The 27,107-nt window shown below is 43.3% G+C and overlaps 1 protein-coding gene across 5 annotated transcripts in view; it reads right to left on the reverse strand.

Annotated features, from left to right (window-relative positions):
* Positions 1–907: 907 nt before the first annotated feature.
* ANKRD17 (ankyrin repeat domain 17) overlaps positions 908–27,107 on the reverse strand; it is an 80,916-nt gene continuing 54,716 nt past the window's right edge. For 3 of the 5 annotated variants that reach the window (XM_071744179.1, XM_071744176.1, XM_071744178.1), the window contains 19 exons: positions 21,010–21,158; positions 19,226–19,337; positions 18,921–19,066; positions 17,683–17,825; positions 16,737–16,950; positions 16,018–16,193; positions 15,069–15,231; positions 14,200–14,295; positions 13,550–13,666; positions 12,821–12,992; positions 11,574–12,021; positions 10,998–11,153; positions 10,616–10,765; positions 8,467–10,115; positions 6,923–7,120; positions 5,963–6,211; positions 3,987–4,162; positions 3,205–3,369; positions 908–1,551 (listed from right to left, as the gene is read on the reverse strand). In XM_071744179.1, coding sequence (XP_071600280.1) covers positions 1,492–1,551; positions 3,205–3,369; positions 3,987–4,162; positions 5,963–6,211; positions 6,923–7,120; positions 8,467–10,115; positions 10,616–10,765; positions 10,998–11,153; positions 11,574–12,021; positions 12,821–12,992; positions 13,550–13,666; positions 14,200–14,295; positions 15,069–15,231; positions 16,018–16,193; positions 16,737–16,950; positions 17,683–17,825; positions 18,921–19,066; positions 19,226–19,337; positions 21,010–21,158 — 4,739 coding nt within the window. In that variant the 3' untranslated portion in view covers positions 908–1,491. The remainder of the gene's footprint in view (positions 1,552–3,204; positions 3,370–3,986; positions 4,163–5,962; positions 6,212–6,922; positions 7,121–8,466; positions 10,116–10,615; positions 10,766–10,997; positions 11,154–11,573; positions 12,022–12,820; positions 12,993–13,549; positions 13,667–14,199; positions 14,296–15,068; positions 15,232–16,017; positions 16,194–16,736; positions 16,951–17,682; positions 17,826–18,920; positions 19,067–19,225; positions 19,338–21,009; positions 21,159–27,107) is intronic. The other 2 variants (XM_071744180.1, XM_071744177.1) reach the window with 1 other exon arrangement.

The raw sequence follows: 27,107 nt of genomic DNA on the forward strand, positions 1-27,107 counted from the left end.
CAGCCTTAGCTTATCCAGGATGTTTCTTCCCCAGATTTTCTCTCTCCACATAGTAACTTGCAGAGGGCTGACTCCAAGTGACACAGCAAGGAAAAAACAAGCTTTCCTTCAGCCTTGCTCCATGCAGAATAACCAGCAACGCTGGCCCTTGCTTGTACTGCATAAAAATATATTTAATTTGTAGACCCACTTTAAACCACATGTGCACAAAGTGAAAGGGACCCTGAGTGGAGCTGTGCGTCCCTGCTCTGTCTTACAGGACCCCCAAGACTTCACCTCCAGGTACTTCTGTTCACTCCCTAGAAAATGGGAGTGGAGAAGGTGACATCTCTTGAATATGACTACAAAAAAAAATCCCACTAGGACCTTCCCAAATAAACCTTCCTGGGTAGTGACCCAGTTTGGAGCAAGGCATCAGCTACTAGAACAAAGCCACTTACTGTGACATCAAGCAGGTGTTCATCAGTGAAGCTCTGCTAAAGCTGCAAGTTGAGTCCCATTCTTGAATTAACACAAACCAAGGATCTGTCTTCTGAAATGACTTTTGAAGGCCAAGGAAGGAACCAGAGGAACTGAAGCTCTGGGAGCACCCATGGAACAGAAAAGACCTCACTGCATCAACCCAGCTCTAAGAATAATTTTTAACAGATGCTGCAGAGTGATATATTTATCCTCTTTACTGGGCAGAACGGGGGAGTTCAGTGTGGAGACAACTCTGAATGTGCCAAAAAGCAGTTTTCTCAGGTGCTTTTTGCTAAAAAGCTGTTCAAAGAAGGGAAACAGAAGCTCTTAGTGTCTGGTGACAACTGATGGATGACTTCTCAAAGAAATCCAAAACACATTTTCAGAAAGCCCTCTGACAATGCCCTTTTTTTTATAGTGTACTTAAATTACACAAGTAGAAAAGTTATGCTTATTAATAGTTTAATGTATGAAGGAAACATCCAGATTTCTGAATATGAAGGTACATATCTCACATTAATTTAAGTCTACATAAAGTAGAGCCTCTATACTGACATATTGAAATTTACTTTCTGCTTAGCCATTTGTTATGTAAACAATTGTACATTTATTTGCCATTCTAAAACTTCAGGATCAAGTTTACATAATTTTGCTAAATTTCTGTGTTTGCTCAGAAGCAGTTTACAGTACTAAAACCAACCAGCCAAAGAACAGCTTCAACAGAAAGTTATGTCAAAAAAAAAAAAAAAAAAAAAAAACCAAAAGAAAAAAAGAAGAAGAAAAAAAAAAACCAACAAAAAAAAAAAGGAAAGGAAAGAATAAAGGCTAACTAAGTTGAAACGTATGATGGTGGGGAATGGGCGGTCACAATGTTCACAGAAAAAGGTCAGTTAGTAAGTTCTTCTGCAAAAAGCCTACACACTTCAGTCAAGCACATCAGTAGAATGATCTGGGAGCACATAAACTGTTTCTGCCATTTGTGTTTTCCTCTGCAAAAAAGGAATCTCAAGGCTAGCAAGTTGATCCCACTCAGCCAAGTTGGTTCATATGCACACTGTTCATGTGAGGTGTCCAAGTTCCAGTCCACACCTGAAAGAGAAAACTGCATTTACCACCCTGCTACCAAACACTTCTAACTCAAAATAACACTGCACTGCATAGGGTTTGTTGTTGTTTGGGTTTTTTTTTAACCAAGTCCAGCCCAATTTCAGACAGCACAGTAAACTGAGCTTCTTGCAGCACTTGCTTTATCCTGCTGTTATTTAGGTGAGAAGAGAGGGCAAAGGGGGGTTAATTTTTCTGCCTGTGCTTTTTCACCTCAGCAAAGGGTTCATCTTCCTATTTAGCACAAAAAAACCCCAAACCCAAACAACACTTTTCCCCAGCCTGACTGCTTTCCTTAACAGCAATACTGAGAACACCAATCAATGCTATGTGTGCCCACTGGTCTCTCTAGCCTGGCCACACTAACCTAATCAATGTTTTACTGTTCCACTGGAAGAACTCATCCCTCCAGAGCAGGGCAATAAGTATTACCTCTGAGCCTGCCAGCTCTGCTGTCAGGGAGAATAAACAGGACTCTGTCTACATTCCAATTAATTTGCAAGGAGAGCACCTGCAGACCTCCAGCTTTCAGAGCAAGAGACTGTTCTTCCTCTTCACCTTAGCAAGTTCAGGTAATCAAAAACTTGACACCTGGCACCTTGAATTATGTCCCCCCAAATGCACACCCACACCCTCAGGGAAAGCCAAATCCACCAAAGCAATATCACCTCTGGGGGACAAAGTTCTCTCACTAAACCCAAGTGGCCAAAGAACAGCCCTGCCTCCTCTTCTGCACACCCCAGGGCTGCCTGGGCTGGGAGCTGATGTTTGTTTGCAGCTTGGATGTTTCCCAAGCTAATGAGGTCCAGAAATAGCTTCATTTAATAACAGTGTAACAGAGCTCACCAGACAACTAAAAATAAACACAGGAAGAGCTACTGATGATCCATTATAATATTAGTTACTGGCTGAGTGAGAACAAGAGGCTTAGGGGAACATAATCCCTACACCTACATTCTATTTAGTGGACAAGCCTATAACCCAGGTGAGATCAGAGCAGCAACAGAAATGCCACTTAGTACCTTCCCCTGGGAGCTCCTGACCCAGAGAGGACATCACACCTTTCAGATCCAGCAACAGCCCCTCTGACCTAACACCATTTTTCCTTTTTGGGAAGGGAAACCTTAGTAACAGCAAACAAATGGCTTTTCTGGCAAAAGCAAACTGGTTTGTGCTTTCCCAAGTGCAGAACAGCACAGAAAAATCATGCCCATTTTGAGTAAAACACAGTGTAAAATCTTTTCTACCCAGGCTTGCCTACAGCACATCATCAAAGCAGGTGTTCTGCAGCCATTAACCAGGTGTCTGGTCTGATTAAACAGGCAGCTTCTCTAAGTTCAGCTGGCAGCAAGCTTCCCAGCTCCCAAGCACAGACATGTTCACAGAAGGAACAGCAGTAACTTAGTGGTGCCCATTTTTTTCTTGGGACAACTTACACACATTTTTGGAGCCATGATTAATGTTTACAAGTTGCCAGCAAGCATGTGCAGCACTCAGGGCTGCAGTGAGTTGGGGCTGTACCAGCTCCTTAGTGAGACACTACACTGCATTTTCATACTTCCTAACAGCTAAGGTGTTACCTTCCCCACACTGTTCAAGTTAAAAACAAAACTGCAAATACAAAAACTGAAAAATTACCGTCTGAGGCCCGTTATTTTCTGTGGAATTTGAAACCATCTTTATCAGCGAGTTCCAAGATGGGTCAGCAGCATGAGGTCCATTAAATATAGGGCCTCCAGTACCATCCGTGATGGGGGCTACAGGAGGAATCATTGCATTCCCATACACAGAAAAAGGCATACCCTAAAGGGGAGGCAAGAGCAAGAGTCAGGACTTCCCAGTACCTGAAGAGGCTACAAGAAAGCTGGGGGAGGGCTTTGGACATGGGGGTGGAGTGAGAGGATGAGGGGAAATGGGCTAAAACTTGAAGAGGGGAGATTTAGGTTGGAAAATAGGAAGAAATTCTTTAATTTGAGGGTGCTGAGCCCCTGGCCCAGGGTGCCCAGAGAAGCTGTGGCTGCCCCATCCCTGGCAGTGTCCAAGTCCAGGTTGGATGGGGCTTGGAGCAACCTGGGCTGTGGGAGGTGTCCCTGCCCATGCAGGGGGTTGGGACTGGATTTCTAAGGTCCCTTCCAACCCAACCCATTCTCTGTCCCCATGCACACTGCTACCAGTGCACATGCAGAGTAGGAAAAGGGGATTCATGTTAAGGTCATTCTCCATCCTCAAGCAGTAATAAAATGCCTGAATTAAAGACAAACCTTCCTCTGCATGGATCTATCTTATCATGGAGAAGTTACTTGCGGTTAGACCTAGGCCTCTGGCAGGGGTAGTGAGGGCTCAGCCAGAGGCAGATGAGGTCCTGTACCCGCAGGGGAAGGGAGCGGTTCTGCCCGTGTCAGAGCCAGGAAGGTGATTACCCCGACTTTTGGGAAGTCCATGTATCCTGCAGGAACGGGCTGGTGGAATGTACCGGAAGGCGCTACGATTCCCGAGCTGTCTCTCTCCATGGCTTGGTGTGAGAACACCCCTGGATCAGACATGGGCCTGTGGATCATGTGGCTCCCCATCCCGCTGTGGCACCAGTCCACTTTATCTGAGGAGACAGCAGAGGGTCACACATCACAGCAGCCCCTGCACACACAACCTGCCCCCAAGTGACATCTGCTCAGCCTGAGCCTCCCTGGGCATCCCTCCACATGGGAACTCCAGGCAGGGTGGGATGGAGGGCACCAGGAATGGCACCTGCACAGGGAGCTACTCCACAGCTGGAAGCCTCAGCCCCTGCCAAGAGTCTGAACAGCTACATGCAACCAAAGCATCACCTCCATAGCTCTTCACTTGGAAGGGAAGGCTGGCATTCCTCCTCCAAAAAACTACATTCCTGGCATGTTTGGTTCTGTGAAAAGGCCTTTATGCTACGAATGCTATTTGCTCCACCTCATTACCATTCTTTCATGAATTATTTAATGAACTAAGAGACAGGGAAGTACCTCTGGAAAGGAAAACCAGAAAATGACCAGCTGGAGATGTGTTCATGTTCTGATCACATGAATTCATTAGAGGCAGCCTGCTACTGCAGTCCAGACAGCCAGGGAGACAATTTTTCAAAATAAAACAAAGACATTCTATTTGGAGGGGTGGAAAAGGAACATGGGAACATTTCTGAACCTATCCTAACACTCAACAAGAGCCAATCCCATTCTGAACTCAAACCCAAAAATGCTGAGGTAACTGAACAAAGCAGAAAGCAAGCAGCAGTCTGAAAGCAAAGACAGAGAAGGCAGAGAGTACAAATAACAATATTGAATTTCCAAAGCCTTAATGATGACTAGCCTCCCACTATATTGGTGAATATATTATACAATATATAATAAATATTATATAAATATGATATATTTGGGGAAAAACCTCAGGACAGTGCAGTCATGGTATGCAAAGCATGTGCACAGTCAGTCTGTTAAAACCTTAAGGCCAGCAGCAGAACAGGATGTTCAGAAGCTGAGCAGTTTGCATCCTTGGAGGTTTTCAAGATGAGGTTGAATAAAGCCCTGAGTAACCTGGACTGACCTCACAGCAAATCCCATTTTGTGCAGGAGGCTGATGTGACCTCCAGAGGTCCCATCCAACATGGTCCCATGATTTCCTCCCCTCATTCCAAGCCCAAAAAAGCCTAACAAATAAAAACCACACCTATCCTCCAAAATTGGAAAAAAAAAAAATGGAGCCATCTCCTATGTACTGCACTCAAGACCCCTGAACTGTTTGCTGAGAAAAGCTCTCCTGTTAGTAACTTAAATTGTAATTAATTTAAAAATATTGTACTCTATGTGACTACAGGAGAGTTGAACCTCATGTGAGTAAAATGTAAATGGCATAACTGGAAAAAATAAAGTAAACTCAAAGATGGAATACTACCAATTCATATAAAGTCACAAATTGCACAACCCTAAGCAAAAATGCTCTACCTTGGCTATGAGTTAAAGATAATTTTTAACTCCTATTGTACAAAATGATGTACAGAATTTATCAGCAGAAGGAAAATATAGAGAATTATCTTGACACATCTTCATTTCCCCTCTTCCTTGATCAAGTGATCCTCACTCAGTTCATCCCTGTAAATCCTGTGGTTTTTTTCCCTGTTACTTCTTTTTCTAGAGTAACAATTCTTTGCAGCCAGGGCATTTCAGAACCCCTCAGGTTTCCTGAGACCTGGTTGCAACACAATTCAGAGGATCAGAGGGCAAACACAAGTCCCTGGGAAGCCCTTTGGAAACAGAACTCCTTCATTTTGAGACACTCACTCCAGCATTGTCCTTCAGCTCCAACAGGAAGTTAGGGAAACACAACAGTGGGAGTAATTGCAAGCACAGGGACACCCATGAACTCCACATACCTTGATTGCCACCTATACCTTCAAAGGACCAGATCCCACTATGTCCCACTGGAGCAGCAAGGTTGCTCCCGATCACAGATGGAGCAGATGTTCCAGTTTGTCTAATCCGTGCAGAACGTTCAGTCCCAATTGGAACAGGAACTTTTCTGTCCTGAGAAACACTACTGGGTTTTTCTGATCCCAAGGACACTGATGAAGGTGTGGGAGATGGTGCTCTTACTCCAGAAGACACTGACTGAGCAGGAGATTCTGCAAGAAAAGCAACGAGCACTTGGTAATGGCATCAGATCCTCTCAAGCCACCACAAAGCTGTCCTTGAGTGTCAAGCCACAGATCTAACTGTGCAAATGGGCACTTCATTAATGCCAGATCCAAGCAGCAACCACTGCAGGATAATTTTAACAGTTCTACTTTCAGATCAGAGAGACATTCACCATCAATTTAGTCTCTTACATAAAATGATTATCATGCTCTGTCAACTCAGCTACTGGACACAGAACACAAAACATGGTTCAAAATCTTAACTAAGCATTACTGCCCATCAGCAATAGAGGATTTCAGGATTATACCCAAAAGCATAGCTGAAATAAACCCATCTTCTTGTTGGGTTGGTTTGGGTTTGTTTATTCTTATTGGTTTTGTGATGTTTTTTTTTAATCATGATTTGCTCTCTGCATTTTTTTTGCCAGTTTTGTTTGTCATTATTTTTGCCAGTACAACAGCCTAACTTGCTCCCTGAATAAGACAGCACTCAGAAGGGCCTGAGCTGCTAAAAAAGCCACATCAGAGATCAGAGCTTGCACAAGAAAATTTCATCTCAAAACCTGTGTCTGCATAAAGGTTTAAAATACTTCTAAAAAGCTGAAAGTAATGAACAAAACTAGAAAAGCCTACCTAAAGCAGGCAGTGCATGAGGCTGCTTTATTTGTACAAGAACTTCTCAGGTAGTTTCCCACTCACCATTTGATGCTGATGAACACGGAGGCAGTAAACTAAGTGGGGAAAAATGCTGTCTGTTAAAATTAGCAGCTGCAGGTGCTCCACCCAGAGGTGTCCCAGGGGCATAGATCTGACCTCCCGAGAGGTTTGAGGCAAAATTACCCAGATGTGTAGAAGAAGGTGTTACAGAAGCATAGGGGGAATCCATACTGACAATACCTAGGAGAGAAATTGGCAGGAGTGACTCCCAGGACACTGAGATCTCCAAGATGTCACCCATATCATGGAAACAGTAACAGAAAAAAGCAAACTCTCATTCCATCAGTTGTTGGAGGGTTGTGTTATTCATTTTCAAAGAGAACTGCAAGTGCAAAGCTTTATATTCTGCAGGTCTGCAACTCAGCATTTTATTAACCTGCAAGTTAAATTTTCTAGATTTAGAAATTACTTTGTACCAAGAACAGCAGAAATACACCAAAGATTTGAAAATGTTTCTCCATGACACACCGGGATGAGAAACACTGAAGTGTTTTATTTTCCCAACCCAGAGACACATTTTAGCTGTGCTAAAATGCTATTGTATTAAGCTATAATATTTAGCTATAATAAAAAACAATTTTATTAAGACCAAGTGGCATCAATTATCCAAGGTATTCAAAACACAACAATCACTACCCCTTTAATCTCTCCTCAACAAAGAAAGGGAAAAGTACAATCTTAAAATTCCAAGTTTCACAAGCTGTTAAGGAAGCTGCTGTGACACCTGCATCTCTCTCTGGCTCATAATGTACATGATACAAGATCTGGATTTAGAGTTTCAGTTAGGAAAAAAAAAAAAAAAATCCCTTCACCAGTGTCAGGCAGAAGAACAAAGCAGCACAGCACCTGCCTCCTCTCCATCACTGATTACCAAGTCCAGTTTTTCTACCCATCTCCAGTTTTTCTCTAATTCTTCAGGCTCTCAGAGGCCAAAGATATTCACAAAATAGGAAAAAAAATTAGCTTGTCTCTCTCTTTATTCATAAACAACTCCCAGGTCCTACTATAGCAGGCCCAGATGGTACAAACTGTGTGTAACCTTTCTGGAAGCTCCAGAACAAGTTCTGTGACAACCCCTTGGCCTCTGTGCAAAGAGCTGAACATCTTGCTACATAATGCAGGAACCCAATTAAACTAAGCCTTTTGACTGATTTTAGTATTTATGAGAACACATCTCATACTATGAGTTCACAGCAGAATATGATTTTTTAAACATCATCCTAACACTTTGAAGATACTGCATATTTTTCTGCAGCCTCAGAACAAGAAACAAGTTACCACAAACCCAGCAGTTATTATCACAGAATCACAGGCTGCCCAGAGAAGCTGTGGCTGCACCCTCCCTGGAGGTGGCCAGGTTCAAGCCCATGTTGGATGAAGCTTTGAGTGACCTTGTGTGAATGAGAGGTGTCCCTGCCCGTGGCAGGGGGGTTGGAGAAGTGATCTCCAAGGGCCTCTTCCAACCTCAGCCACTCTGTAATTATTTAAGTGCACTAGTAAGGTATGAAAGAAGAACACAGACTGACCTGAGGGACTTGGAGCTGGCCTCTGTAACGGTGGCCTGAAACCCGGGGCTTTGGAAGTATCAGACTGATGCAAAGGATCTGAATTTGGCAAAAATGAAGACTTTCCTGATAGCATAGATTCTGGTGTTGTCTGAGATGAAACGACGGAGCCACCCCAGAAGGCATGAGCGGAGGAGGGGCTGTTTTCAAACAACGTACTAAAGGGCCCGAAGGGTAAGGTAGCACTGAAATTGTTACCCATGGACTTGCTTGCTGGGTGGGCTGAATTCTGAGAAGCACTTTGTGTACTTAAGGTAGAAGGAAGCTGCACTGAAGAAGGAACACTGTGGGGCCTTTTGATGTGGTTAACGTTGAGGACTGCGACAGAGGAGTTTTGCGCGGGAGCTGGGTTCTTGTGGACGCTCCCGGTGCCGTGGCCAGGCGGTCTGATGGCCGGGGTGTCCAGCTTGGCTGCAGGCTGAGGAGCCCCCACGGATGTCTGAGCCACGGGATAGGTCATGGGGGCGCTCGCAGGACCTGCCACGGGAGCAGAGGAGCTCGTCACCGCTAGGTTTGGAGGCACGACCATCCGAGGGTCTGGCGCAGGAACCTGAGGTTGCTGAAGAGGGGGTCTGGCCTCTTGCAGAGGAGCTCCCGGAGGCTGCTGATGAGCAGGGTGCACAGAGGAGCTGCTGGTACCAGAACCGGGCTGCCTACTGCTGGTCGAGCTGCTCGTTTCCACTGCTGGGGGACTACCCGCTTCGGGATCGGAGGAAGGTGCACCTTTATTGGGAGAGGTGGCTGCACAGTCAGCGGGACTGCTCCTGGAAACCCCCGCCGGCTGCGCGGGGGGAGAGGGAGAGGAGGGGGAAGACGCAGGGTAGTGTTCTTTGGCAGCAGGGATCGGGTACGTGGCGTTGGTAGGCGCCGTGCTCGTGTTACTGGCCGTGGTCGTCACCGTGGTGGTCGTCGCGTTCGACGTCTTCACAACGGTGACAAAAAGCTGTCTTCTGACTGACGGGGAGCTCGGACTGGCGTTTGCAGAAGAACCAGGCACAGTAGAAGCCGCTGAGCTCGTTGTGGCTGTAGGACTGGTTGTCAAAGAACTGGCTGGATTCACCTGAGAACCGCTGCTGCTCTGGCTGCTGTGGCGAGGCACCATGTGAGGTTTCGGTGAGTTGGGAGCTCTGGCGGGGCTCAAGGGCCTGACGGGAAACGGACCCCACGTGGACTGGGCTGGTGGGAAAGTACCTCCAAAGTGTGTCATGGGCAACCGAGGCGGACGGATCTGCTGGAAAGTCTGAGCAGCGAGCAAAGCGTGTGCAAACTGAGGAGGAGGATATGCTAAGGGGAGAGAAACTTGGAAACCGGGCCGCACGTTGTTCACGGGGTTCTTAATGGTTTTGTGAGTGGAGGCTGAAGAAATCGCAGGCACGGTGAGTGCAGAGGCAGTCTGAGATGTTGATGAAGCAGCTACGGTGGTCACTTTGATGCCCACGAGAGAACTGTTAGCAGCTGTAGTGGTGGCAGGGGTCGACGACCCAATTTTGGAGTTTGCAGCTGAACTTTTCAAGCGGTTCTTTGGAATAAGTTCATCGATTTCCTTATCTGGATCCTTAATCAGAGCATTGATCAACTGCGTGGCCTGCCTGGTTGATTCTGTGCCACCCCTACAGAAAGCAAAGCAGGTGAAGTGCATCTCAAGCATTTATATTCATTGCAATGCTGTCCCTCCAACACCATCCAGCCTGTCTCACCTCATACTAACCCAGACAGTCAGCCCTACCTGAGGACTGAGCCTGGCATGCTCTTGCTGCTGACAATTGTTCAAGAAGCTCAAGTTGAAAAGGCTATCTCCCCAAAAACCCAGGGGGTTACAGGGTTCACTTCCCCACATATGCCTACATGTTTGGCCATGGTTATACAGAGAACCCTAATGCTAATACCCCACCTATATCACAAGTACTCTCTTGTACAAATGTGATGACATCAGCTGGCATTTGCTCTTGGTTTTCCCTCCCCATCTGCCACCCCTGCCTCAAAGAAATGACTGCTTCAAAGTGACCTATCACGGGACAATGAGGTCAAACCTCTCCTTTTTTCTATACAGAAAAGCCTTCCACAACTGAAAAATCCCCCCAGGAACAGGCAAGTCAAGCATCCTGCTTACCTTATAGTTATTATTCTGTCTCCAGTTTTGTCTTTCTGCTTGTCAATGTCTATGTGTGCTCCTGTGCACTCACGGATCGCGTTGATGTTGCATCCTCCTCTCCCAATGACTCTGGAAATTACAGTTGATGGAACAGAAACCTTCTTGGATCTACACAAAAAGGAAACAATATGAAATGGGAAATGTTTCTGTGGCATGAGGCGGTGGACAGGCTGGTCAAAACAATGTTGTTACTCATGATTCAACAGACATAGCAGTAATTTTGTGAAATCTATCAGGTCTGATAAGAAGAAGGTCACCCAGTAACCCTGGAAAGGGTTAGATAAAACATCCTGAAAAAAAAGACATCAACAAGGGGGAGTTAAAGGAATGTTTTGCTTACCTTCTCACAACTTCCTTCCATCCTTCTTCCCTTTTCTGACCACGTTTAGGACTAGCAATGGTTAGCTTTCCATTTGGAGAAGAAAGGGGAGAAGGGCCAGATTTTGTGCAAGTAGACAAGGAGTTACTTGTCACTTCACTAATGACTTCAGACAACCTTTGAAAAAATAAAATCCTGTCATTATGCAGTCAAAAAACTAGATGACCTTTAGAGGTCCTTTCCAACCCAAATTACTCCATGATTCTACAACTTGCATTTTGCTCACTTTGCAGTCCCCCCAACACATTTTTCTCTTTTAGCACACAAGCACTGCACTATTAAGAAGCTGCTTGAAACAAGATGCTTGCATCTCAAAACACCCCAAGAATTCCCTGACTCCAGATGCACAGATGGTTCTTGCTCCAGAGCCTACTATCAAGTTCAGGCTCACAGTGCAACTGTTAGAACTCCTAACAGAGACTGCCTCATCTGCTTCTTAACAACTGATTGAAGAAGTCCATGAAGACAAGGGCACAGAATTCAAATGCAGGGTAACCACCACCACAAAGGGCATCATGCATGGTCACAGCAACTTACTTGATGGATGACTTGGCAGTAACTGCTTTCCTCTCATCCTTGGGACAAGTGACAAGAACTGAGGGTTGTTTTTTGTTGCTCTGTGTGTTAGTAACAGCTGTGGATGAATGATTGTCACTTTTGTGGCTGCTGTTGCTATTGCTGCTCTCGTCGCTACAGCTGGAAATCCTCATATTGTCACTGTCACCACTTTCACTTGTACTGCTGCTCTTGGATTCACCATTCACTTTTTCTGGTTGGCTATAGGAAATTGGGAGCTGATCATCGAATATAATCTGAACATTGTCAGGGGTCACTTTGTTTTTCCTGTTTTTCCTTTTGGAGCTTGCTGTGGTGATGGTATTGTTCCTCTTCCCGTGGGAACCTGCTAAGGTTGTCCAGGTTGCAGATATACCTATGGTGGTTGTAGTGGTTGCACTAGGAGGCTCCATGGGGACCTCAGGATCATCTGATGGAAGAGAAAAAAAAAACAACCAAACAAAAAACAGTACTAACTTAGCTGGCTTGTAGAAGCTTGTGTGGTTTTGTTTTCCAAATGACAACTATCAGATCAAATGACTCAAGAGTAACTTAAGTAACTTTTCAAGAGTCCAAGGAACACAGAACCACCAGCCATGAGGACATCTATAAAACTATTATCCTGTCACACCATGGAGCCTTGCCCCTGCTTCATGCTGACTGACACAGAATTTCATTCACTAGCAATTTAAGTCATGTGAAACTGAATTCAGGTATGGAAAGTCAGACACAACAAATACGGGATATCAGCAAACATATGAAACAACAGAAAATAATCTGCAAGGTGTCCTCCCTTTCCTTGAGCATATCAAGAGTGAGGGAACAATCAATGAAAAACATTTCTCAGTACACCCCAAACATTGCACCACAAGATACACAAGAGCCAGGCTGCAATGGATAAGACTACAAGATTTACATTTGGAATTTCCCTAGTGACTTTTTTTTTCAGCTAAAGATTATTATCTGTAAATGTAAATAAATAAAATGTCCTGCTTTTAAGTAACAGGACCTGGAAGAAAATGAAACAAGGCAACAATATCCCCACGGTAAAATTAACCCATCACTCCCAGTGAAGCTGTCATGCTGATCTAATTTTCTGAATAGAAAAGTTAAAGAATAGGAAAGCTCAGCAGGTTGTAAGAAAGCTTGTATTAACAAGAAAAGCAATTTTCAATCCTGGGAATAAAATCAAGGCCATGTTTCAAAGTAAGGCAAACAGTTTAAATCACCTTCAGCTTTTAGTTTCTCTTTCTCCTGAGCAGCTTGAAGTTCAAAATTCTCTTTATTTTTTGCTTCTATTTCTTCTAGTTTTCGTCTTTGTTCTTCTTTTTTCTTCCTTCTTTTCTCCTTTCTTTTCTCTCTTTTGGCAGCCAAAGCCAGTCTCCTGCTTTCTTCCCTTAGCTACAAGTCAAGCACATGAACAGTGTCACAAGGTGTCCCACGAATTGCAAGAAATGCAGATTCTTTCCATTTCCTAGGAAGCTGAACCTGCATTGCTGACAGATTTATTTACAAACCAAAAGCTATATTCTGTATGATACACATTTTTATGTATTTAATTGTTCCAAGCAGACTGTGTGCTCATTTGACACTATACATGTTGCTTTTCATTTTTTCCATTAGGCTTCTACTACAGTAGTAGTAATCAGTATGTTTCCTAAAATTTTTAAGACACAAAAGAGGGTTAAGACCTAAAATCCACACTACTGTGACTTGAGAATGCCCACCTACCATGCACTTGTCAAAAAAAAAAAAAATAAAAATCCTCAAAAATCCTCCTCCTGATACCTGTTTGGTTATATTGGAGTTTCTTGATTCCATTTCTCTGAATAGTAGTAAAAGTACAGTGCAAAGATTACCTGAACAAAAAGGTATTAAGCTCTAGACACTCCAAGCATGGCAATTACACATATTCCTATACAACTGAATATTCCCAGCTCCAAACTCTTCCAACTTGCCTTCTCCAAGTCCAGTTCCTCTAACAGAATGCTTGCATTTTTGTTGGCTTCAGCAGCCTGTCTATCTTTGGCTTGAACAATTGATTCCATACACAGGTGGCACTTCTTCAGCATCTCCTAAAATGGGAAAGGGGAAAATTCATTTGGGCTGAAGATAAATAAACTAAAACTGAACCTCCACAGTTCACTTAGCACACTGTAAGCAACCACTGTACTCTCAATTACATTTTTTTTACCTTCTTTCTAGTACAAACTTTTTTTCCAAGCCTGTGAATCTTCAAACTTAAGCTCAAAAACACTCTTAACCAAGATTTTCTTCTGTTACCTTCACCCCACTGCATGAATGCTGTACAAACTTGCTCAACAGGGAGGAAAGCAGAGCACAGTGAGATATTGCCTTGGAGAAGACTTGAAAACAAGCACGGATAACACCACCACCTTTCCTACTATTCCAGGACAGCACTAAGGCACACAAAGTTACTGTGGCCATGAGTTCCCATTGTTTTGCAATGCTTTTCCTGAAAAATTCCAAGGGGTATCATCATTTGGCTGATATCTGGCATGCCAAGAAGCTGCAGACCAGTCATAACATTGATGCTAAAGCTCAGACACAGCACTTCTCCTTCTCAAATATTTTCTTACAATCTTACCTTATCAGTAATTGTTGCTATGTATCTCATGCATTCTGAGTCTGATGGAAACTGGTTTACTTCTTTCACTAGGTACCGAACCACTTTCACATGACCCTGAAAAGAAATTTCAAGGATGACATTTTATCATTTTCTATCAGGCCTGCTGCCTCTGCTTTGCTAAGGAACACTTTAGTCCAAGCACTCACTGCAAAAATATTTACTTTCAGCTCTTTCACACGACATTCTTATCAAGCACTTTGTCTTTTTTTTCCTTTTCTTTTAATTTTTATCATCTGCTTAACTGGCAAGGCACATTTATTCACATTTCTGATAGAAGAGAAGGCAAGCAGTTACAGTCCCTGGTGTCAGGCTGCCCTTAACTCCAGCCACACTTTCACATGCTCTGCCTGTTCTTTTGGTAGTCTGCTCCTGCCCAGCTCTGCCCACTTACCAGCTGCATGCTCCTTCAGTTGACTGCAGTCTTTCAAGTACTGCAGCACTTGAACTACACTCCCTTGCTAGCCAGAGAGTCAAATCAGGTAAACCAGACAGGTTGTGGTTTTTTGGCAAAAGTCTTACTAAGCAATCCAACTCCCCCTTTCTACCCATATCCCCCTCTCTGCACAAACACACTGCAATTTTCACCTTTCAACAGACCCATGAGAACCAGCCTCAGAAAAGTGCCTATAAATCAAACTTTTACTAGAATTTAACACAGATCCTATACAGGTGACACACATACCTATTTTGGAAGATTCAGTGCCAAGTATTAAGATCAGCTGACACAATTTCAAATATCTCATTTCTGTCAGCTGCATTTTATTTATGGCAACTGTGTAGGGATGAGTGAGACAATACTAAGACCAAGGCTGAACTTCCCATCCTACCTTTCGGAAGGCTGCCATCAGAGGAGTTATTTTCCTGTTGTCAGCAGCATCCACATCAGCTCCAGCCTGAACTAGGAGCTGGACAACATCCAGATGGCCTCCGTTTGCTGCCAGCCAGAGAGGAGTGTTCCCCTTCTTGTTCCGCACGTCAATGTGAGCCCCTCTGCAGAAACAACCATGGGCAGTCAGAGCCTGGGACTTGGCCACTGGACGTGCAGTGTAACAACAACAGGGTCAAATTTAATACTTATTTTTACAGCAAACATATCCATTCACTGAGTGCTTCAGGTTCCAAAATATTTGTGTTTCTTCTGGTGCTGTCAAGAGCCTGAACACAATTGTAACACTCTAAATCATTCTGTTCCTCAGCTGTCTCTGAATTCCTAATTCCTGAATTGTCTAATTCCTTCATTAAAGCCATCCATCTGCACACTGTATTCTTCATAACCTTACTCAGAACAACTTCAGACATTTAAGTGTAAGCCAACAACCAGTGCAACCACTAAGAAAAATTTTATATGCAAAAACTACCCACAAAACCTAATTACAGTGAGTGTGCATCCCAATCAATCTAAAAAAATTAAATCACTAAGGCACTGGTTTTGTGTTCATCTTCTATTGTTCAAGGACTTAACTTTACCACCTAAAATGTCTGAGTGTCATGGCTGTGAGCCCTACAGCTCCAAACTTCATCAGAAATGAACAATTTGTTGTATTTGTGATGTGGTGGGACAGGAAAAACTGAATTATTCCACCTGGGCAAAAGCAAGCACTCAGACCCCAAAGAGAACTTCGTGTGATCACTTTTGATAAGTAAACAAAATGTAGGAATGGTTGGCTGAGCTAGAACCTTTCCCATTCCCTACTCTGTAGTGTATATTGGGAGAGATTAGCCTGAGGCCACATTTCAGATGCTTTTCTTCAAGCAGCACACTTTTGAACACAATACCTGCTAATGAGAAGTTCACAGAATTTGTAGTGCCCTTTGTCTGCTGCAATGGTTAAAGCTGTATCTCTTGAGGAAGGTACTGGAGGAGCATTTACATCTGCACCTTTGTCCAGCAGAACTCTGCCCACTTCTGCATATCCACCTGAAGCTGCTTCCATTAAGGGTGTGAGACCAGTCTGAGACAAGCAAGCAGGAAAGACAAGCAATTAGTTGGGGAGCCTGTGTGGTGTTAACTTGGGAGCCAGGATTTATCTCATCTTCAGCAGTGTATTCCTAGTGCTGGTCTACAGATTCCAGTTGTCACCTGGCTCATTTGCTAACAGCTTAGAACATTCTGAAGGTGAGCTCCCCTTCAGATGGTTTGAGAAGAGCTTTCCCTGAGCAGCAGAGCACTGTGTCCTGCTGCTGCTGCACAGTGCTCAGAGGGATCCAAATACATCATCACCTTCTATTTTCATTAGTTAATGGATTACTGCTCTTATGCTTGTAACCACCTGGAGATGAATTAAAGCTTCAGAAGAAACCCTTATTTTTTGATGAAGTGTGTAAGCACTAAAAAACTGGTCCTTAAGGGCAGCCATTACATGTACAGCTCAGTTAACTGAACTAGAGAAATTCATTTGCACAAAAGGCAAGAAAATCAGATAACCACAGAGAAGTGACTTACAGACTTACAAGCATCTCCTTTCAGAGACTTATTCAGCTATTTGGCTCCTTACCTTAGCTCTATGCTCCACATTAGCTTTTCTATCCAGCAGCAGGCTAACCACTTCAGTTCTTCCTTGGAAACAAGCCAGAGTCAGGGCTGTATTCCTGTTGGTCTCTATCTGGGCATTTATATCAGAGCCCATGTCCAGTAAGAGCTTGACAGCAGCAGTGTGCCCATTCATGGCTGCCAACATTAAGGGAGAAATGCCCAATTTGCTACCAGTTCTGAAAGAGGAAAAAAAAGAAAACCCAAAAAAATCTCTTCAATAAAAATATAATGACTTTTCTGAAATGACTTTAACTTGAGAAGGTAGAGTACACCCCAAGACTGAAAAATCAACAACACAGAAACTAATGAAACTACAAGAGGTTCTCCACAGCAGCACTGCTCAGGACGAATGTATCTACTTACAGATACCATGCATGTTACTTTTAATTGCAACAGATTTAAAGGCACCTCTTATGAGGAACATGACCTTTTGTTTCACTTGTACAGTGCATGGCTGAGATTTTCTACCTCCCAAAGGCTGCAGAGGCATCATACACAGGAAAAGCTTTCAGTCAGATACACAGTGAAAACAAAGGGATGACAAACACACACACTTTCTTCAGAAAGTAACCCAAAAGTAATTGCAATACAGCAGGCCAAACAGTGCAAAAATACAGATATCCATCTTCTGCAAAGACAGCTGATTGTATGGCACAGAAGCAAAGTTAACAAAAAACCAGAGGGGGACAGAAACTGACAGAGCATTAGAAAAGCACAGTCAAAACCTTTTGTTTCTCATTTAAAAGGAAATAAGGCTGCTACAAATTATACAATATATTGGTTGTGATCATGTAAGAAAAACTAAGATTTTGCTCCACATAGCTGTCAGGAAATCCTTCTGAAAAGGGTAAAAACTCATAATTCCACAAAAACCATGAGAGAAAGGGGGGAGAGGGGAGGGAACTTGCCTGGAATTTATTTCTGCCCCAGCATTTAGCAGAATCTTGATAATGTTCACGTAGCCACCAGAAGCAGCGAGGCTTAGAGGTGTGTAATCAGAAACATTCCTGTGCTCTTTGTTTGCCCCTCGAGCTAGCAGCAACTCCACCACCTGCAGTGTTTTAAGAAATAACATCTGGTTTTCTCCCAAAGTTGCAAATCTACCCACAGCAAATGTTTTTGAAGCCTAAATATACTGCTGACACCTTCCAACAGTAAGGAAGTGATTCTACTCAGTTGCTTCCCATCTTCTTTCCAAAAAAGATGGAAGAAAACATGATGCATTCCTCCAAGAAATACTGTTTGAGATATGCAGGTCAAGCAAATCTCTAAAAATATAAGGATAAATTCACCTCTGCTGTAGGAGGCTGCTGGCCACAGAGGCTGCTACAAGAGACTCAGTAAAGAGCAGGCCTCCCTCTTCAGCAGAGAGCTGTCATTGTCACTGCAACCAAACCCCCCACGTCTGACATCTTCCAGATGGCACTAAAAATGGGCCAGAAGAGTGACAAGTTTTCAGGAAGGTTTTGTCTAGGGGAGTAATCACCTTCTAAATGACACAGTGTCACTGTTAAGACAGCCTGTGGGAGTGGGAGAGGTGTCTTCTACCTCATTAATTTCCAGATGGCCACAGACAGAGAAGGTGACATGGCACCAGTCATGGAATACAGAATTTCACAAAACAGTCAAAAAAACCCCCAACAAACTTCCCCTACATTTGCTTTTGATCAATAATTTTCATCAATAATTTAAAAAATGCTTTTGGGGTTTTTTGTTTGTTTTTTTGTTTTAGTCAGAGATAGCAGATTCTCCTGCTGTACACCAGCATTGTATGGCCTACACATAATCCATCAGAAACCCTTTTGGCTCATCCAGGGAGCTGACTCATGTTTAACTCCAGCTTCCCACCAAGAACTTTCAGAGCCACATCTAATTATGCTGGTAAAAGCCCCAGAATGAGCTGCTAATGATTACAGTCTTGAGGTTGTCTGCACAGCATTGGTCCAGCTTATAAAAATAGAAAAAGCAGTTTATTTCAGGCATATAACTTAGAAAATGTGAGACTCTCTGCATCCTTTTTAAAAAACACCACCCTGAAACAGAATGGTGGAATGAAGTTACTGCAGCTTAGCTGGAAGATGGCTCTAGCATCCTGACACAACACGTAACCTACACACTGCTTCTGAAGACTTAGGATTTACTTCACCTCTTGTCTTCCTCCTGAACAAGCCAAAGACAAGGGGGTGTCCTTGGTTCTCTCAGACTGGGCTTCAATATCAGCTCCATTATCCAGTAAGATTTCAACAACACCCACGTGGCCAGCTGTGGCAGCCAAAATCAGCGGAGTAAACCCTGCAATGACAGAGGATGTTTGAAGAGTCCACACTGATAGCTTCAGCTCCACTGACGTAAGTTAAACCACCAGAAAAGCAAGCCTAAAAGCTTCCCATAAACCCTTTGCTTATTGTGTATTTATTTAGTGTGACAGACTGGAAAGCCAGAGGTACCCACCTTTCTTGTCCCTGTGCTCAATATTAGCTCCTCTCTCCAGCAGTGTCTGAACCAGCTCTTCATGGCCACCAGCACAAGCAAGTGTCAGGGCTGTGTCATGATTACTCTCAGTCTAAAAGAAACAGACATCATATACACAAGCTATTTCCTTTTTCAAGTACAACCCATTATAGTACATATTAGTACAGTTACACCTGGGACAAAATGAAAAAAACTTCAAGGAGCTTAAGACACATCTACTGATTACCTCGCAGTTACCTTTCATGCTCAAGCTCATAGCAGGATTTTACCTCTCAAGTCAGCTCTGCTGAGAGACTTGAGAATCCTGCCTGACAAGAACTGAGATTCTTCCTGGAGCACACAGATTTCACCTGTGCTTGGCCAATTAGATTGACCCCATCAGCACTGCCTGACTGTGGCCTTCAGGTGGGATAATGAAGATAGAATTCTCATCTTTAATTGGTAACCCTTCAGTAAAGCCAAGGGGGAAAAATTTCCCATCTCACCACTGCTGTTGCTGAAGACTCTGAACAGTAGAAATCAGCTCCAGCAAGTCCACAAATCACAGTAACTGAGAAATACAACTGAAAACACAAAGTCTTTGACCTAACGCTCTGCTTTCCAATGGTTTTCCCTTTGGAGCTCCTTGTGCTCTGTCTCCTGGTGAGCATTTCTAGTGGTAGACAGTCTGGTAAGGACACAGAGCCCTCATCAACCTTGATTCTGCCTACTGAACACTTGTGATGGAGCAATGTGCATTAAATTCCTGAGCACTGCCAGGTCCCACGTTAATGACCTCTTTCCTCTTTGAAAGAGCAGCTTAGAAACTGGGAGGATTCCTGGCACTGTGTTATAGCACAGGGATGCCCAAGGTGGGATCTCTCTTGACTTACACACCAACAACACTACAAGAACAACCAAGCACCAGAAACACACATTTCATAGCTATTATGGGAACTTAGTTTAACTTTCTTGTGATCCAGGGTAGTTGGAAACTTACTGTAAGATTGATCTGCCTGCTGTCTCCCACTAAACACCAGGGGCAGTTGGGTTATGGCATGAGCCCTGGACATGGTCACTGCAGGAAGCAAGCCAAGTGCCACGAGCAGCTGAAGTAGCCAGGACTGGTTGTGCAAAGGTTTCTCTCCCTTTCTCCACAGCAATCTCATGGCTCTCCTCCCTGCCCACAACTGGGCCATGTCATGTACAGTCTGGAACTATGCAAGTTCCTATGCTGGTTAGTATAAGCATGCTTTGGTTCTTGGTGGCCTTTAAAAGTCACTTCCAATACACTGGAAAATAAATTTCCACTTTTCTTTAGTGGAAATGAGAGCTTGAATTATCTCCTCTTGCTAAAAAAAATTCACATTTAGTTATTTTCACACTTCTGTCAAGCTGGGTGATCTCTGGCCAACAACTTCTAGCACAACCAGAAAAAAAAAATGTGCAAGACTTTTAGGATTATTTTTGTCTCAGGATATCACACCAGGAAAATATTTAATATTTGTCAGAGAACAACTTTGCTGTTTCTCATTATCCCTCCAGCAACAAAGAAATTAGAAATACAAGTCTTTTTTAATCATTCAAGGACCTTTTCTCTTCAGCAAAAGGACAGAGGAAAGTGGGTTGCAACTCCCTGGGGAGCTGTACAGGCTTTCTAAAAGCAGCAAATCAAGCCTCTAGAACCCAATTCATTAGAAAACAGAGCTGTTTGCTACCACTGAATTATTCAGGATGCAGAAGCAAAACAGCTTCAGGCATCTGTGGTGCAGTGGCAGGCTTACCTGTGCATCAATATCTATAGCAGGGTAGATTGGCAGCATGGCTGAAGGAGAAATGATAGGACTTGGAGTTGGTGTCTGAGGCTGGGAGACAGAAGTTGCAATGCTGTGGGTAGGAGTGTTTGACATTGCAGATGCTCTTCCACTCACTGCTGTTGGACAGAAGAATTACACTTAGTAAAAGGAAAACAATCCACTTGGAATGCTGGATGGGACAATAAATGGACAGTGGGACAGACCTCCCACCGACAGACAGATCGCCCAAAAAACTTCATTTTCCACAAGTACAGGTTTCCTACACATTTAACCCAATCTTTGAACCTTTAACCCTTTGAATTAAACAGCTATGAAAAAGGTTAACTGCATTAGATCAAACAAATAGGTAAGTATCAGACTGGCATGTTTTCTAGAACCCACCACAGAAAACAATGCTTTCGATGATTTTTTTTTTTTAATAAAAAACAACACTCTTCCCTGCAACAAATCAGCCATTATTTGGACCAGGAGTTCCATACCTTTAGAAGCAGGACTGCAGAACAAGTCCAATCAATGGGTCTCTATGCAATTTTTCTTGAAACAGCTTAAAGATTCTCATGTAAGTCTACCAGCCTTCAAACCCCACCACCACAGCCCCCATAAACATAAAAAAAAGCAACAGTGCTGGTGTCAAGATGCTCACATGGCAGGATTTGTGGAAACCAGAGAAGCAGAAGCTTCTTTAGAGCCATTGTGCAGAAACTTTGGTCTAGGTTGTTAGGGTAAGCAGAAGGTGGGTACCATTTTACAGCTGATGACAGTAGATGGACACGACACAGAACAGCACCGACTACTGCACTGCCCTGCAAGTCAGTTCATACACATCACATTTTAGAGTACAGAGCAAACTTAGATCTAAAACAACTTTGGGGGGAAACCCTCTCATTTTCCTACTTTCTGCTTTTTTTTTCCTTAAAAGAATTTAATGTTTTTCTCCCTGACTTTTCTCCAGTGTTTCTCCAAGTCACTATCATGTGCAATCAGCAAAGGAGAAGATAAAGTGCTGTGTGCTTCTCCTGTCAAAATGCAAGGAAGGCAATTTCCATAGGCTGCCAACTTTAAAGAAACATCAGAATAATGCCTGTTTATCCTAAACTGTTCAAGTCCTGTTCATTTTTCAAACAGGTTTAATAATCAGTTGTGTCCCTAACTGCCAATCATTCATAATTAGCTCTTATTTAATCTGAAGTGACGTTTTTCAACAGATACCAAAAAATATGTATCTTAACATGCCCATTTGTGTTCTCTCCTCCTCTGCAAGGCAGCTATGTTTTTAATCCATTACTAATTTTATTTCTGGTCTTTCTATCCCAAATACCAGCAAAGCAGTTAACACATGTCACAGAGAAAACACACCCCCAATTTACAAAATGTGATTCACATTCTATTGAAATCAAGACTCAAGCTCCCTTGACCTTTACACAGGAGTGCCTTTTGCATGCATCACCCAGGAGTCAAATCACAGTAGGTATGAATTAAATGAAACACACAGAAGTCAAAATATTCTGTCATAAGGTCAAAAACTATGGCCTGGGTGAGCTCAGTAGAGAGAACTGACCCAAAATGATAAGGAAATATCATTCAGTGGAGCACAGAACTGAAACCCATCCCATTCCTTCTTCTGACTGCAAATTATAGATAGAACTTAAAACCACAACTTCAAGTTGGTTTCATTTAGAAGGATAAGAAGTTGTCAAGTTCAGCTCCTACTTGCACATCTGGTCATAACAAGTAATTTTGGCAAACCACCATATTCACCTTCTTTCTCCAAGTTCAAAGAGGAAGTTAAAGCAGCATAAAACAGTAATGGAATTATAAAGGATCATGATTCTTGACTCTCACATTTATTAAGGTAATAAAAATTGCAAAATGGACTGGAAACTGACCAAATATGCTTAATTCAGGTGACACAAAAGCACAAATACTCCTCATTTGACAGAAGTTAACCCAGGCACATGTATTTTAAACAGCTGCTAAGAATTATTGCTGCAGCCCCAATAGGGGCCTGGGGAACACGTACTGTATTTTATTTAGACTTTAAAAAGTAAAATAATGAAGGTAGTTAGGAAGGGCTCAATTCAAGTCAAGCCTGCTTTTTATACCAATAGTGTTACAGTGAGAGGGAGGGGAAAAAAAACAACAAAAAAAGAAGAATGTTTAAAACCCAACAGCCCTCTTTCCACAAAGAAAAAAAATCTTTATTGTACAACCCATATATGAGTGTTTTCCTGTATGCTGGCAGAGTAGAACATGCATGCTGACTTACAGTTCTTGTGTTAAGTATGTTTCAAATGGGCTTCAGCAGTAATTAATGGACAAATGTAGTTCAGATCCCCACAGCACATTTCACTGAGACAAGGTATTAATTTTTATGGATAGACTTTGATTATATTTTTTTCAACATCACCTGTGTAGAGTTCAAATTTGTAATAAATATGCCAAGGGCAACGAAGAGACTCTTCACTGTGTTCAAACAAAAGTATTAGAAGTTTTCAGTGAGCCAAAAGATCTTCACAACAGACTCAAGCAGTGGAAAGAGCAACCAATGAACTTGATCACCAAGGCTAAACACACTGACAGTCAAAGGTTTACCTTTCCCCTCCACCCCTCCCTCTACTTTGAAAGGACCAGTGGCAAAATTTAAATGTAAATCTGTACTTCAGCATTAAAACATCATTACTTTATGCTTGGGGTAAGAAGTCCTCATAGCTAGCTCTCTATTTAAATGTTTTAGCATCTCTGTGCCTCAGTACAGGACCAGCTACCAGTCTTAATCATGTTACAAAACAAGGTCAAGCTTCTCTGTCAGAATCCATCACCTCCAGCACCATTTGACTACTCTAATCAAAATCTTTTTAATTTGTTTGGTTACCAGACAGCCAGTTCTGTGCTTACTAAGATGAGGAGCATGACTGCTCTTCGTATTCATTTCTTTCTGGACACCCCACCTTTCTCTTAGATTTAATTAAAAAACATCCTCACAGCTGCTGCCTTCTCCCCATGCCCAACAGCCTCACCAGCCAGACAAACACTTGGCTTAAAAATGTAGCCCTAGTACCAGGGGAGGAAGGAAAACAGCCAAGCTGACAAACTAAAAAACCTGAAAACAGATGCCTAACAGTTCAGCCAACAGGATTGTTTCCTCACTGACCAACATCTCCTCAAACAAAATGCTTGTCTGAAAAAAACCCTGACATTTTGGAGAGGAACATGGGGTTGTTTGCACTGTCAAGAACTGTGACTTCCTTGAATACTTTGTGTTTTAAGTAAGCACAAGATGCTGCAGAAACCAAGCATCTTCCTAATCCCATTTCACCCTCATGTTGACCAGAAAGTTTCCACTTAGTGGTGCCTGACTGTGGGCAGGGCATTGTCCTGATGCATGGACTCCTTATCTCCTGTAGGGTCAAAGGTAAATGTGGGAAGGAACTCTTTCACCTTACACAGCAATAAGCCAAGATGAGGGACTGAAAATTAAAACCCAAAATATGTTAGAATCCTCAGCCTCTTTCAACTAATGTCAGCCAACTAAACAGGGATGTGCCACATTCAGTTTCTACTCTGCCCCCAGTTTGTCTGTAGAAAGTTATTAAAGTCATGTTCCTGCCACACATGCTTAAAATCAACAGAGAACACTTCAGATGCACGACATGCCTCAAACTACAAGAGTCCAAGTTATGTTCTGAATTCCAATACAAACACAGTGGTGCTTCTGTGCACTCTCAGTTCCCTGGATGAAACCAGGAAAGCACCCCACACCTGAAGCCTGGAGGATCAGGAGCTACAGTCTGAGGTGGGCTGGGTCCCCCCCAAAACCTGCTCCAAGCCATGAGATGGAAGCCTCTTCTTCTGCCAAGGACAAAGGGATAAATGGATTTACCATCCAGTTGCCAGAACAGTGTAGCCCTTGCCAGGAACCAACTGCAGTTCCACCAGTGCATAAAAGATTGAATCCTTGGATTTCTGCAGCTCCTGCATGGGTCCAAGTGGGACAGAACCTCCTCATTTTTTGGTGAAGGAGTTGCAGTCAATATCCATTCTTTCTTATGTATTAATTTAGACAGTAAAGCTGACTGATCCTACAAGGGGGCTTCCAGGAATTAATCCTATCAAGTGCTTCAGGGTTCCTGAGGATCTTTGTGATCTTTGGTCACTCAACATAATCCTTTGAACAGTTACTACTATAAAAAATTTGCTATTAAAAATAGGGATGTAGTTTACTTCTTTAAATCCTTAGCACAGCCTTTACCATGTGCAATGTTTTCATTCAGGAGTTATGCAACCAACCCTAAAAAATATTTGCTAGCCTCACAGCAAGCAAAGAACTTGTCCAACAGCTGAAGAGCAAACCTTTTGCCTGCCATCAACTCCAGAGGGATAGAAGAGCCCAAAGTCAAATGGAAAGATTATTTACTACTTTTTCAACTTACCCAATTCTTAAAAAAACCTAAAAATAAATAAATAAACCCAACAAAAAACACAGCCCATGACCTCTAAACCCTCAACTGGTACATTCATTTACTGTGTTTCCAGACAGCTTGTGCAGAGCTCTGGTAACACCAACTGGCTTCTCTAATAGCAAGGAATCTTAATTTGTAACCCAGAACTGACCTACCAGCAACCTCTTGCCCCCACTGCTGAGGAATACCAGCATTTGGCCTTGTTTTAAACAAGCACTTAAAATGGGAAAATTAAACCAGTTGATTGCAACTAATGAAGCAGAGAGGTGAGCATTAAGTAGAAGTCTGCATAGGCAAGGTGAAGCTTTATTTTTGAAATGTGCTGCAAGCCACAGCTCTGGGATGGAATCAAACTCAAACCACCTCAGGAAGAGATTTAAATCCATTGGAATAGTATGTAGAGGGTTCCTAGGAAAGCAATACAGAAAGGTACTGATAATATATTTAGCTGCTGCTTAAATGTTGTGTGTGTTCCATTCAGCTCTTTCCACCTCCCCACTGAATTCTGACACATGGAACTCAAGCTGGCACTGAAGCTGTATACTCAGGTCAGTGTCTACTGTCACTAAAAAAAACCCAAAAAACCAAACCAATCCTAAAATTAGCCACTTGCCAGCCAAGCAAGGATGCAACTGCATCTGTACAGCTTTTAGCAGACAAATGCATTCCAGAGCAGAGTGTGCTGAGGGGACTGAGAGCAGCCCTGCTGAGGACTTGGCAGTGTTGGGTGAGAAGAAGCTGGGCATGAGCCAGCAATGTGCATTGGCAGCCCAGAGAGCCAACTCTGTCCTGGCCTACATCACCAGCAGAGTGGCCAGCAGGACAAGGGAGGTGACTCTGCCCTTCTATCTGCTCTGGTCAGACCACCCCTGCAGTGCTGGGTCCAGTTCTGGGGTCTTCAGCACAGCAAAGTTGTAGGGATGATGGAGCAGGTCCAGGAGGCCACAAAAATGGTCAGCTCTGCTGTGAGGAAAGCCTCAGAGAGTTGGGGTTGCTGAGCCTGCAGAAAAGAAGGCTCAGGAGATACCTTAATGTGGCCTTCCAGTATTTATGGAGGCCTGTAAGAAAGCTGGAGAGATCTAGGCTAGTTATAATGTAGACTTCTTTAACACATGGCTGGTGAAACACTGGCCTGGGTTGCCCAGAGAGATGGTAGATGCCCCATCTCTGGAAACATTAAAGGCCAGGCTGGATGAGACTGCAAGAAGCACCCTGATGTAGTTGAGGATGTCCCTGCTCTCTCCTTGGAGGTTGGAATAGAAGCCCTTTGGAGGTCCCTTCCAGCCAAGGCATTCTCTGGCCCTGTGAATGCAAACCTCACTCCCAGCTGCACATGGCCATGCACACACTAAGCACTGGGAACAAGCTGCCCAAGGCAGTGGGAGTCACCATCCCTGGAGGTATTTAAGAGTTGCACAGCTGGTTTAGTTAAGGACTTGTCAGTGTTAGGTTATTGCTTGGAGAAGAACCAAGGTGATTCTGTGAGCTGGGAGCCAGCAGTACAACAGCATTCACTCAAACACACATGGGGAATGCCTGACCTGCTCAGAAGTCAGGCATCAGCATTTGGGTACATGCCAGGTGACCTAAAATACATTCTCAAGT

Source organism: Heliangelus exortis, chromosome 4 (assembly GCF_036169615.1).
Source record: "Heliangelus exortis chromosome 4, bHelExo1.hap1, whole genome shotgun sequence".
Taxonomy (NCBI): domain Eukaryota; kingdom Metazoa; phylum Chordata; class Aves; order Apodiformes; family Trochilidae; genus Heliangelus; species Heliangelus exortis.